The sequence below is a fragment of the Fukomys damarensis genome, unplaced genomic scaffold, assembly GCF_012274545.1.
Source record: "Fukomys damarensis isolate Sample0158 unplaced genomic scaffold, DMR_v1.0_HiC HiC_scaffold_37, whole genome shotgun sequence".
Lineage (NCBI taxonomy): Eukaryota > Metazoa > Chordata > Mammalia > Rodentia > Bathyergidae > Fukomys > Fukomys damarensis.
Genome location: NW_022900949.1, coordinates 70672296 through 70684289, shown reverse-complemented (window position 1 = coordinate 70684289; position 11994 = coordinate 70672296). Strand labels below are relative to the sequence as shown.

The following is an 11994-nucleotide window of genomic DNA, read 5'->3' as shown; positions in this document are numbered from 1 at the left end:
CCCTCTCTCTCTCTCTCTCTCTCTCTCTCTCACACACACACACACACACACACACACACACGTATGCTCTCACCCTCTACCCCCACCCAACAGCATTTTTTGCTTCTACTGCTCATGCGCACTGACCCAGGCACAGATTCTTTTCTCTCCTCTTTAGCCCCCTCCCCTCCTCTCCTGAAAGCTGGATAGATCATCTTTGCCTCATGGTCCCTGGAAGTGAGTGCGGGCTGGGTTATGCCTCCTTCCTTCATCACGACCTGAAGAGAGGTGTTGGACTGTGTGTAATGTCCTCAGGGCAGATCAGGGTGCCCAGTGGATCCAGGTGGGTGGGCAGCACCAAGGACAGGCTATGTTGGTCTGCTTGGGCAGTTTGTCCTAGGAGCTGGGAAGAGGAAGGGATCAAGATCCACAGTGAGCAGCATGCTGCAGACAAGTTTGTCAGGAGCAAAGAACTACTAGGATAGCAGTCCTTGGGCCCAATTAATTTTTCTCCAAAATTTCACTTTCCCCATCTATCTTTTATTCTTTCTCATTCTCGGTTCCCCTAAACCCCCTAGCATCTTTTTCCTTCCTTCATGTTTTCTTCTCCCCTCCCGCTCTTTCCACTCTATTATTTCCCCATTTAGTCTTGCCCTCCTCCTGTGGGAATGGTGCTCTCAGAGCCCATTGCTGCAACCAAAGAATCTCAGGATTGGGCCTGAGGCAGAGCTGGCCTGGCAGAGGCTGGTCCCTGAACTCATCTCAGGCTCTTCTGAGAGGGCTCTTTGAAACAAAGGCCACCTGGGCACACAGGCTCCACTAAGAGGAACAGGACCCCTTCCACTTAGGGCCCTGAGCTCTGTGCCCAGATGGCAATTCTGGGGAAGAAACAGGAATCTCTCCATCTTTCAGCACTGGCCACCTGTTGCCTGCAGACCAAGCCTCTTTCCCTTCCCTTGCTCAACTTAGGGTAATATAAATGGTGGCAGCTACGTTTTGCAGGCTCTGTTAGAGAGGCCTACTCACCCTCTAAGAGCCTGTACAGAGAGAAACACCATTAAGGTACTGTGAGAGACAGTCATCTGAAGAAAACTTCAGTTCTGACCTAGTCGAGTGTGGCGTAAACACGAGGGAGTGTCCTTTGTCTGCGCTGACTGGCTAGGGTCAGCTGCTTAGTCTGGCGATTTAAAGGACTGCTGGCCTGGACCCCTGCCTGCTCAGTGTAGCCAAAAATGCCAACCCAAGTTCTCAGACCTCCCTGGTGGCCATAAAATCCACCCCCAAAGCACAGAAAGGCTTGAGCCTTTTAACAGAAATTTTAAAGATGGAATAAAAACCGCACTGCCGTTAGCAGGGGTGAAAAGTGTGGACAGATTACATGGAATCCTAACTCAGAATTGATAGGGTTGCACCTCCCACCCTCAGCACCAACAGCTATCCTTACATATTTCTTGGTCAGTAAACAAGGGGTTCTTTTAATTTTAAAAAATCCACTTATTTATGAAGGTTAAAAGATTCTTCGAGACTTTATTTAACACATTGTTCCCGCTCAGGGCTGAACTGTAACAAGGAATTAACTTCCACAATAATTTTTCCCCCACTAGTTTGAGTATTTTTGTTCCTCTAGCAAGAAGGATTTAAACAACTCTACCAATGGATTCAGCGTTAACATTAAAAAAAAGAAAAAAATGGGCAAGAGCATTTGACTACCTACAAGTCTGGTTTCTGCTTTGCAAACCAAGGTCTTCCACTCAGTAGTTTGTATTCCACTCACTGGTTTTGAAAACAGACTCAGAAAGTCTATCTTTTTTTTTGTAGCTTTATCCCTTTCTCATACTCTCACCTTCTAGGGTTTACACTTTCACACACAGGGGTCGCTCTGTTATCCTGTTAAAAGACTGGCCAGTGCTGAACCAATGAGGGACAAAGCCAAAAAATAAATAAATAAAGGATAGAAATAAAACAGAAATGCATTCCTCCTGGAGACAGTTGTTGTTTTCGCTGTTTTTTTTTTTTTTTTTGGAGTATCAGGAATTGAATTCAGGACCTTGGCCTTGCAAGGCAGGCAGCAGAGGCAGCAGAACCACTGAGCCAAATCCCTGCCCCCTCTTTGGGACCTTAGCCAGCTGTTTCTACTATTCATACCTCAAGACCAAACTTAATCAACCTCTGTTGTTTTCAAGCCTAAATTCAGGGACTCTTCTGCAGTAGAACAGTGATTAAAATATTTTCCCTCCCTGATACCTAAATGACCTACAACTAACTGCTCAAGATATTTGTCAAACTCACTATCTACCTTAGCTTTGACTAAGCCTCTAATTTATGTGCTGAGGATATAGCTTAGTGGTAAAGTGCTGATCTCATAGGTGTAAGGCCCTGGGTTCACCAGTACTGCAAAAAAAAAAAAAAAAAAAAAAAAAAAAAAAAAAAAAAAAAAAAAAAAAAAAAAAAAAAAAAAAAAAAAAAAAAAGAAAGAAAGACTGATTTGCACCAAACTGTGACCCCATCAGAAGCTTTGAGTAACCGTATGGACAGAACAAGGGTGTTTCAAAGGGACCTCTTTGGAAATTTGTTGAATCTGGTGAATAGGCCTGTGTTTGCTGATCATATTCATAATATAAGAAAATCTTATTTTTCCATTAGCATTAGAAAGAAAGGTACATATTTTTCCTTTCTAAGTTCAAGAACCTCCTGCATTCGAAGTATATGGCACCTTAGGATAAAAATCAGAAGTTTTGTATACATAGATTGGTAGTCTACTACACACACTCTCTCACTAACTGTCCTTGAAAAGTTCTTGTCTATGACTTTTCATGCCAGCGCACAAAAGGGCAGACACATCTGATTCACCCCAAATCACTGACAGTATCCTGGCCCCATGGAGCTCCTTCCCAGATGCAGCCTTCTCTTTCACCGCCAAAAACATCTGGACTTATCCTGGATAGATGCTTCTTGAGTAGTTAGAGGTCAGTTGACCTGTAGGTCATTGAAGTTGCCTGATTCTTGCAAGTTCTTTGGAGCCATACGGTCCATACCTCAGTTGGCTAAACACAGTAGTGGGACCAGGCATTGTCTTATAAGTGCATTCCCCCTGAGACCGTGATAGGGAAGAAATAAACTCTTTTGTACCCATTAGTATTTACAGACAAGGGATGTTGGGCAGTTGCATCGAGTTCTTCAAGGTGCATCTCTAAAATCAGCCTTGAAGCATTATCTAACTACATACAGATGACAGATTGTGGGGCATCAATACCTTGGAAGCATATTTTAGTTTTCAGAGGGATCCCTTTGGGATTTCATGAAGCAAGGGTCTTGGGTTTCAAGAGTCAGTGAATCAGTCAGGCAGTAGAGTATTGTCTTCTCACTACTCCTCAGAATTTTTCTTCCAGAAACTTATGTCACTGCACTTGCCTCCAACACCAAATGCTTAACTGGAGAAATACCTTCTTAAGCTTGGCTAGTATTATTGTATCAATAGGTCCCCTGTCCTCTTGATTTGTAGAGAAAAGAAACAATCTGCAGCCTAGAAGTCCTTAACAGATAAGAAAAAGAAGCACTGAAAGCTTTAACGAAACAGAACCAACCACTGAACCTCAAATATCACACAGTCATCCAAGCATGGTGGCACAGGCCTATAAACCCAGCACTCAGGAGGCTGAGGCAGAAGGATTGCTTTGAGTTTGAGGCCAGCCTGGGCTACACAGTGAGTTCAAGACTGGTCTGAGCTATATAGGGAGACCCTGTCTCAAAAAACAAAAACAAAAAATTCCCTCAGTCTCCAGACTCTCTGTGAACCAGTGCCCAGAATTATGCCCTGGTCACTTTTTCTCATTACAACAAGACCAATGCAATGGCATAAGCAAATGATTTTCTAGTCCTACTTTCTAGAAATAGGACATTTGGTGGCTCTACCATCTGCCAGAGCTCCTCACATTACATTATTGGCTCAAACGCCTGACCTTTCTCCCTTGGAAAGAAAAACTGGAGGAGATTATAAATCAATACCTGGACCTTTTTTCCATTTTGCTCTTTTAAGCAATGTTAAATGATGATTATCTGTTGAAGATTGCACCTAGATTATGGTCTCAGGAATTGAGGGCCACTACACAGCCTGACTAAGCACGTCTCTGTCATCGAGTGTTTTGCTCCTAGATTGGTGGTCACTTGTTCAGTTCTTTTTTCCTTGTTTCTGGCCATGTTGGCACACAGAAGGAGCAAGTTCTTTAGAGGCTACTTAAAAACAGACTTTAGGATTCTCTCAGTGGGAAGTGTCTCTTATGAAAAGAGTAACTTTCATTACTGTCCATTTGTTTAGGCCTAAACTGTGTAAAGGAGATGATCGCTATCAGGATTTTGGAAAGAAAGTAGGCAATTTTTCTTTACTATGGAAATGTGAGCCTTAATCATCATTAAAGGAAGTGAGCATGGAAGAAAATATACTTGGATAGAATTTAATTGCCAAGCAAGGTTTCTGCAAAATGTCTTTTGAGAACAAATTAGGAAACATTGTAAAAAGACCTTCCAAAACAGCAGAATCAAAGAATCAAAACAACTGAATTTACATATTAACCACATTTCTTTTGCTACTTCTGCATTCAAATCATTCCAAAACAACAAGAGAGTTCCTGAGCTGTTCCCTTAACTTTTGTTAAGAAGGTTGCTTTGCTTACCAACAAGGGAACATCTTTGGGGGCAACAATTAGCTAGTGGTGTGTGCAGCTGAAATGAGGGAAATTAGAAGCCTGGAAGGGAAAACATCCAAACCTAAATCATATGCTTATTTTAAATGGAATATTAAATTAAATTCCTCACAATGAAGGTATTCCTGACAGAGAGGCTGTCAGTCACTCCCTGTTCAGACACCACATTGTGGGAACGTAGTCACTGCCACATTGCAGAAGGCTGGTGTCCCTGGTAAAGATGATGCATATCATGTAAACCTCATCACCAAGATCAAAGTCTGCTTCTTTCATGGAAGCCAATACATGTCAACCTTGATTCCAATCAAATCGTCCGGAAATGAATTCAAAATGAATATGTCATAGAATAATGTGACAGTGGAATCGCAGAAGGTCAGGGGTGATTGTTTCAATGAGAGAGTCGTCATATATTAATTCTAGAACATCCAGATGAGTAGGCATTGAGGGGGATTAGCTGGCTGCTGGTGGGATGTTGTGTCATTGATTTGTGTGCAAATGTATCAAACACCAAGGTGTTGTAAGTTTCATTTCAGCTCAAGAAATACACCTAAACTTGAAACTAAGCACAACTAAAAGATTTTTTTTAAAAAAAAGCTTTTTACATATACAAGGCAAAAACAAAAACAAAAGTCCCACTCCTTCAGTAAACAATATTTCTAAAAGGATTTTCACTTACTGGACTCTTTCAGGGTGTTTCGGTAAAGCCGTAATCGTTTCCTCATCACCAATGAGGTCTTGTATCTCATTTTCTGATTTTGAGCCTGTTAAGGAAGAAGTAGGGACAGTCATTAAACAACTCATAGGTGTTTCTATGGCAAGAATCTGTGGTGGCCTGAACATGGAATGAAAGAAGGTGTTGATCTGAAAAAAGTCTTTCAGTCTTTCTTTGACCATTTTCAAATTTGAAAGCTAAGAAAAAGCACTCTGCTAGAACTGCTCATATTTATTGCAAAATGATATGTCCTTGATAACCAAAAATATTTTTAAAAATTATAATCTTCCAGCTAGACTTTCACCTGAAATTCATGTGTTGTTCTGCCTTGCAAGTAGAAGTAAATATTCTTTTGGTTATTATTCAAAAAATATACATTTTTGACTTCCAGAATTTGAAATCATTTTATGAGAAGACCTCATTATTCATTCAGTTTTATTATTGAAGCTTAGTGAGGTATGGGTAGGAAGGCCTCTGTTCTCCAAGAGGTTAGTTAATACGTTAAAATCTTAGTTGTATGTGTTAGAACTGAGAAAAGACAAAATTTCTTTGCAAAGTTTCATATAGTGTTCTAGCTGTGGCGGTGTGGAATCCTTTAGCCTCAGAAGACCCACATCCCTCCAGGCCTATTTAGGAGCAGCCATTGGTTAAATTTTAAAAGTTAATTTATAATTCACCAGATTTTAAAAAGTGCAATTCGGTCCAGGCTACCTCTGTTTTACAGTTGAGAAGGCTGGAAGTAACACCTCCTCCTTAGATATATGCATTGCTAGTCAGTGGCTGGAGCTACCAAGTTTTTGACTGTTATAAACCTGTAAAAACATCCTGAAGAGCTCTAGCTGAAGGCGGTGGAACAACCAGAGGCGATCCACCTAGTTCTGACTCCCAATTTGGCCTAGAAAGACAAACAGTCATTCAAAAGGTCTCAGGCTGGACAAACACAGCAAGCCCTCTGTCAATGAGGACTGTCTGCCTGTCTTGACACTCTAGCCCACAGAACAAGCAGTTGTTTAACTTGTTGAACCACAGGCCAAATCCAACTGGGGCCCTGTTATCTCAAAAAACCTGTAAACATCCTGAAGAGCTCTAGCTGAAGGCGGTGGAACAACCAGAGGCGATCCACCTAGTTCTGACTCCCAATTTGGCCTAGAAAGACAAACAGTCATTCAAAAGGTCTCAGGCTGGACAAACACAGCAAGCCCTCTGTCAATGAGGACTGTCTGCCTGTCTTGACACTCTAGCCCACAGAACAAGCAGTTGTTTAACTTGTTGAACCACAGGCCAAATCCAACTGGGGCCCTGTTATCTCAAAGGGTATCCAGTTCCCTATGTTCAAGAGCTTTCTCTGTCCCCTGCATCCCCAACCTGCTGTAACTCAATTAGTTGTTTCCATCCTCCCCTCTCCCATCTTTTCTATGTCCACTACTGAGATCTGGTAGGGGTAAACTCACCTTTTCCCAGAGGATTTTATTTAGTTTCAATTCTTTCTAACCAAAGGCATCGTTTCCCCAAGGTAATGAGCTCCTTCCATCACAGATCAAGAAAGAAAGGAGACCCAACTTTGCATTCCTACAGAAAGGCAGCATGCTGGGTGTCCTCGCTCTGAAATTTCCTCGTGGCAGGGTATCTGGCACGGACAAATCCTGGTTGGTTGGCAATAATAGAATTTACTTTTTGGCTTCAGAGCGAAATGGGTGTGAGGTTCCCAAGAGACCTCTGTCTACCCACTCCTGTCCCAGCTCAACTTTAAATAGGTCCTGGTCCCTTCTGCCCTCAGGTCTTGTCAGCCCTTTGTGCATTACAGACCACTCTATAGGCACAAAAATAAGTGTTGTATAGGTCGGACAAGGGCAAGAAACAGAGACCTTAAGGACCGTGCAGCAGCTCCAGTACCTGGCCTGTGCTGGGAGTCTGGGAGTCCGGGTAAACATCTCTTTTGGTTCTAATTCTGACGCCATTTAGCAAGCCGCTCTTCTGACTCAATTAGGAGCAGCGATAAAGCTTGGGAGTTCCCGCTTGGCTCCTAGACCCAAGTTCCCCAGGATATAGGAGCCTGGAACAGGGGTCAGTTTGATTTTCCTCAAATGCTTGCTCCTGACGAGATCTTCCTACATCAGCGGGCCAGCCACCAAACAAGTTGGGAGCACATCCTGCGGTCCTACTGGAATCTGCCTTCCAGCCTAGACCTTGAGAAGAGGAAAGGGTGTCAGGGACCCTCAGAGGGTGTTAGTGCAGGGCGAGAGCCAAGAAAGTGAGGAGGTGGGAGGTGCGAAAGGGACTATTTAGGGCGGCAGAGGCAACTTGTTGTGGGGCCGACCTAGTTGGCACAGGCCTGCCCAAGGTCAGAGGTCAACCGCAGCTAGAGATCTCAGTTCCTGAGCTGCTGGGCTCTGATTTACGTGCAGGCACGACTTTGCCGGCGCGCTTGCCTCTTCGGCACATCTCGGCCCTAGCGGGCGCTGAGCAACAGCCCTAGAGGCCGGCTGAGAGCTACGGAGCCAAAGATGAAACCTGAGCCTGGCCTCTGTCTGCTGCCGCCTTCGCCAGCTACACCCCGCACCTCCCTGGCTACCGTCTTTGGAGTCCTGAAGCTCCAGGAAGTTGAGCTGAGAGACTGGTTTTTGCGAAGACCTGTTCTCCTTCTCCTGCTGTCTAGATGGGGGAGCTCGGATTTCCACCAGCTCGTTCCTGAAGGCTGGGCCACCTCTAGGTGTCCAGAGTAAAGTTTCTCTCAGTGGGTCACCTACAGGTCCCCCAGGTGCAGGCGCCCGAGATAGAGGAGGGAAACCGGTGAAGCGGCGGTCGCTACCAAGCCAATACAGTCGGAAAGGTAGGAGAAATATGACCTGGGAGTCCAGAGGGAGTTCCTTGCAGGCGATGCTTGCCATCGGAAGCTTAGCCCTCCAGTGCCTCCTCATCATTTCTAAGACTCCGCAGACTCCCAGCCGTCCCTGTGGGCTATTGGTCAAACCAAACTTTCAAGCTCAGCTTTCGAAGAAGTGCTGACTCCTCGTTCACAGCCCAACTCTATTCCCATTTTACTTGCCCCCAATTTCCAGTGCCCCTGGGTCTAGGGTATCGATCAGAATCCTAGAGACTGCGGCCTGCTTCCCAGAGAACGGGTTGCAGCTCTCACTCACATCCGAGAGAAAGCAAGACAAGTCCAGAACCCACCGCCCGCAGCTCACTGACAGCTGAAAGACAGCGGTCAGCTCAGGACCAGCGTGGTGAGAGCACGGAGCCGGCCCGCAGCAGAGCGGCCGGTTTATCCTCAGCTGGAATGAGAAGTTCCCTCAGGGTGCTGCCAGCCCCTCTAACTTGGCTGCTTGACCCTAGGGAGAGCAAGCCGAGAGTCTCCCTGGAGTCCCTGTAGAGGCTTGGCAGAGAAGCTACCTGTGAGGACCCCCCCACCCTGGGTTCATGGCACCCACTCTGCTCCCTCCAAACGCGAGCCACTTGTGCCCCTTATGCCCACGGTGGGGGCACCCAGCAATTTACAAAGAAGGGAGGCCAGACAGGTGGGCAGTAACTGCTCTCGGTGCGGTGCCCGAGCCAGTGGGAGATCATCGGTCCTACTAGCACCCCCTCCTCCTGAGAGGAAGGGACAGACTCGTCCTCAATCCTCCTCCCTCTGTGGAAGGGCCCCTTCCTCCCCTTATAGTCAGTGGGGTGGGGCCTGTATCAGAGGTTGGGGGGGCAATGAAGAAGGAGATGGGGAGAAAGTCTGGCTGGGCCTCTTCCCCCAGAGGGGTTTGGGTGCCAAGGCTCCCACAAGAACACTTGCTATGCTGCCGGGATACAGGTCTCTCCTGTCTGCCCCCTGGACTTCAGCACTTACCCTGCTCCACCTGTTGCCAGGATCACCTCATTCCTGCTCATCACTTCGGTGTAGCTGAGGGGGGACCACAAGCCCCTCCAAGCCTCTCTTTTGTGGTTCCATCGAGGCGGTCATCCTTCATGTCTTCTTTTCCAGCTTTCGGGACGCAGTTAGGGAATGTATGATGAAGCAGAAATGAGCCGTCAGGATGATATTTTAATGGCTTGTATGTCACGTTGGTGCATGTGGCTTTGAACTGGAGCCGCTTGCGTTTCCTGCAGAGAGCGCCGCAAATCCCACTTGATAACTTCTACAACCCACAACTTTTTTTTTCCCCTCACATTCAGTCTTACCCTGTATATTTGGACGGGTTTCCTAAAAATACCCTCTTGTCAATGTCCCTGTTGGATTTTCCACAGACTGGAGAAGAGAAGACTGACTTTTCTGTTTTGAAGAATTATTTTCCCTCCCCCTCCAATGGCTAACCTTCCCCCTCAGGTCCCCTCCCTTGTTTTTTTTTTTTTTTTTAAAGAAAGACAGGCGAGGTAGGTTCAATATTTGTTCTCCCTAGTGACAGCGGTAGTGCAGCCTCTAGAGAAAACTTCTTTTTGAATATAAGGTTTTCAGAATTCTTCCCACTGGAGGTACAAGAAATAATTGGGTGTCTCTAATATTTCTTTTTTAAATAAGCAAAATATAATATATTTTTAAACATGCTCAAAACCTTTTCCTCCACTCCTCACTGGTTTCCATTAAAAGTTAGTAGAAAATTCTGGGCTGCTACACTCAGACTTGTTGCTGGGGACAGAACATTTATAATTTTTTTTTTTACACTTTCTAGAATTTGCATCCCCCAGCACAGTTATTCAGCCAGATCCTTTTAGGATCTGGAAACCACAAGGAAACCATCTGAAACACAGAACCCGACTTCTAAGTGGACAGAGTGTAGGCAAAGGGCGGCCCAGCTTGACATCCCCAAACCAGAACCTAGTCCTGGAGAAGACCTGGAAAGCAGAGAGGCAAGGAATGGCCACTGCGGACTCTGCCTTCCTCTGAGCCCGGGAAGGCAGAGCTGGCGACGGGGGACAATTCATTTTCAGTTCGCTCTCGGCAGGGCACTGGTGAGTTTCCTAACCAGGCCGGCCCGTGAAAGGATGAGTTGAGGTTTCTTTGTCTGGAAAGAGAGTTTAGGGCTCTGATTCAGCTGCAAAGAAGCCAAATGAAGTTAGAAACAAAGGGCAAATTGAAGGATTCCGACTCTTGGCTTTTTGTGTTTTCCTTACTAGAAAATAATTAGACCTAATGAATATGCAGACACTTCGGCTAAACCGTGGGCTGAGCTGCTGGGTTTTAAACAGAGCTGAGGAGAAATGCAACCCTCATTCCCCACCCCCCTACATCTTTGTGCATTTTTTGAAATGCATAAATGTTGCTCGGTTTAATTGATTGAGTCACAGGGATTTTTTTCCCTGCTTTTAAGTGCCATACTCCTCTACCTTTCAACAATCATTTTAATATATAGTCAATGGCTCTTTGTGGATGGGACAAAAAGCAACTACGCGCAGTTTTTGAATAGACTTTGCGCTGGGCAAAGACAGGTTAATCGAGGGCCGCATCGCGAAAACAAGCGAGTGTTGTATGTTTGCACTGAATCCAAATGTCTGCATTTTCCTAACTAAATCAAAGGGAGTGTTATTTCTTTTTCTGCTCACTCATCTGAAGGTAAGTAAATTTTCTCTGGCGATCAAAAGCCTGGTCGGCAACAAAGACCGCGCCCGCTTTTTCCACCGTCCTGGTGTGGCGAGTTGCGGAATTTCAATAACTGTGACAAGGGTGACTGATTTGTGAACTAGAAAAGGTTTGAATGTCACAAAATTTACATTGGTCCTATCTATCGGGGATTTAAATACCAAAAAAGTATTCGGGGGATTTCTAGGGAGCTTTGGGTAGCCCAGACGAACAATGGCGCGTTGGGAAATTTACAGTTTTACCTGAATGAAAAGGGCCCGGGATGGGAACAGAAGTGCAGAGGGAGGGGTTAGCGAGGGCAGCCAAAGGAAAAGGGGGGATGGGGGCAGGAGGAGGGGGAGAGAGAACATTTTTAGTTTTCCATTAAACAAAAAAAAAACAATAATCCAGAAAGTTAAGAGCTCTCTAGTCCACCTGTGTGCGTATGGGGGGGGGCAGCGCCTACAAGAAGCCCGCCTGATTTCATAAAAGTGAGAAAAACTGAGGCTACCGGTTTCACTGAGAGATCATATTTCTCGTAAAGAGAGTGGAGTTCCCTAGTGTTCCCGAGATCTTAAATTATAAACAGGAGAGGGACCAGGCAAGAAGGAAGCAAACTTCAAAAGAAGCAAATAACAAAAGCCTCCTTTGCTGCCCTTGAAGGGGGGAAAAGGGGAAAAGAAAGAAGAGAAAGTTGCTGAATCGGGACGTTCTGGAAGTGCCTTTGCTGTGTTTACTACCCCGGTTCACGCCTCCGGCTCTCAAAGACGCCCGAAGTCTCTACCCTCTAATCGCTCAGCGGTTAGGGGGGCGCAAGGGAGAGAGAAGGCGGGGGAGAGGAGAAGGAAGGGGGGAGGGAGAGGAGAGAGAGGAGAAAAGGGGAAGACAGGAAGAGAGGAACAGAGGTAGAGAGAGAGTATGACTAAGAGACTATGAGAAGGAAAAAGAATCCTGCCCCCCCAAAAAAAATTCCGTGAGAAGAGGGCAAAAAAATTTGTCTAAAAAAAAAAAAAAGTTGCTACTCCTGGCAGCTCTGTTTGTCAAAAGGGGATGTCAAG

The 11994-nt window shown here is 45.5% G+C and overlaps 1 protein-coding gene across 3 annotated transcripts in view; it reads right to left on the bottom strand.

Annotated features, from left to right (window-relative positions):
• The window catches only part of Zic4 (Zic family member 4), a 21032-nt gene extending 11393 nt beyond the window's left edge, over positions 1–9639 (bottom strand). For 2 of the 3 annotated variants that reach the window (XM_010625274.3, XM_033759725.1), the window contains exons 1-2: positions 9230–9639; positions 5356–5440 (exon numbers count right to left, since the gene is read on the bottom strand). In XM_010625274.3, coding sequence (XP_010623576.1) covers positions 5356–5425 — 70 coding nt within the window. In that variant the 5' untranslated portion in view covers positions 5426–5440; positions 9230–9639. Of the gene's footprint in view, positions 1–5355; positions 5441–6842; positions 6920–9229 lie in introns of those variants that run through there. The other variant, XM_010625275.3, reaches the window with a different exon arrangement.
• Between the last annotated feature and the right edge of the window lie 2355 nt (positions 9640–11994).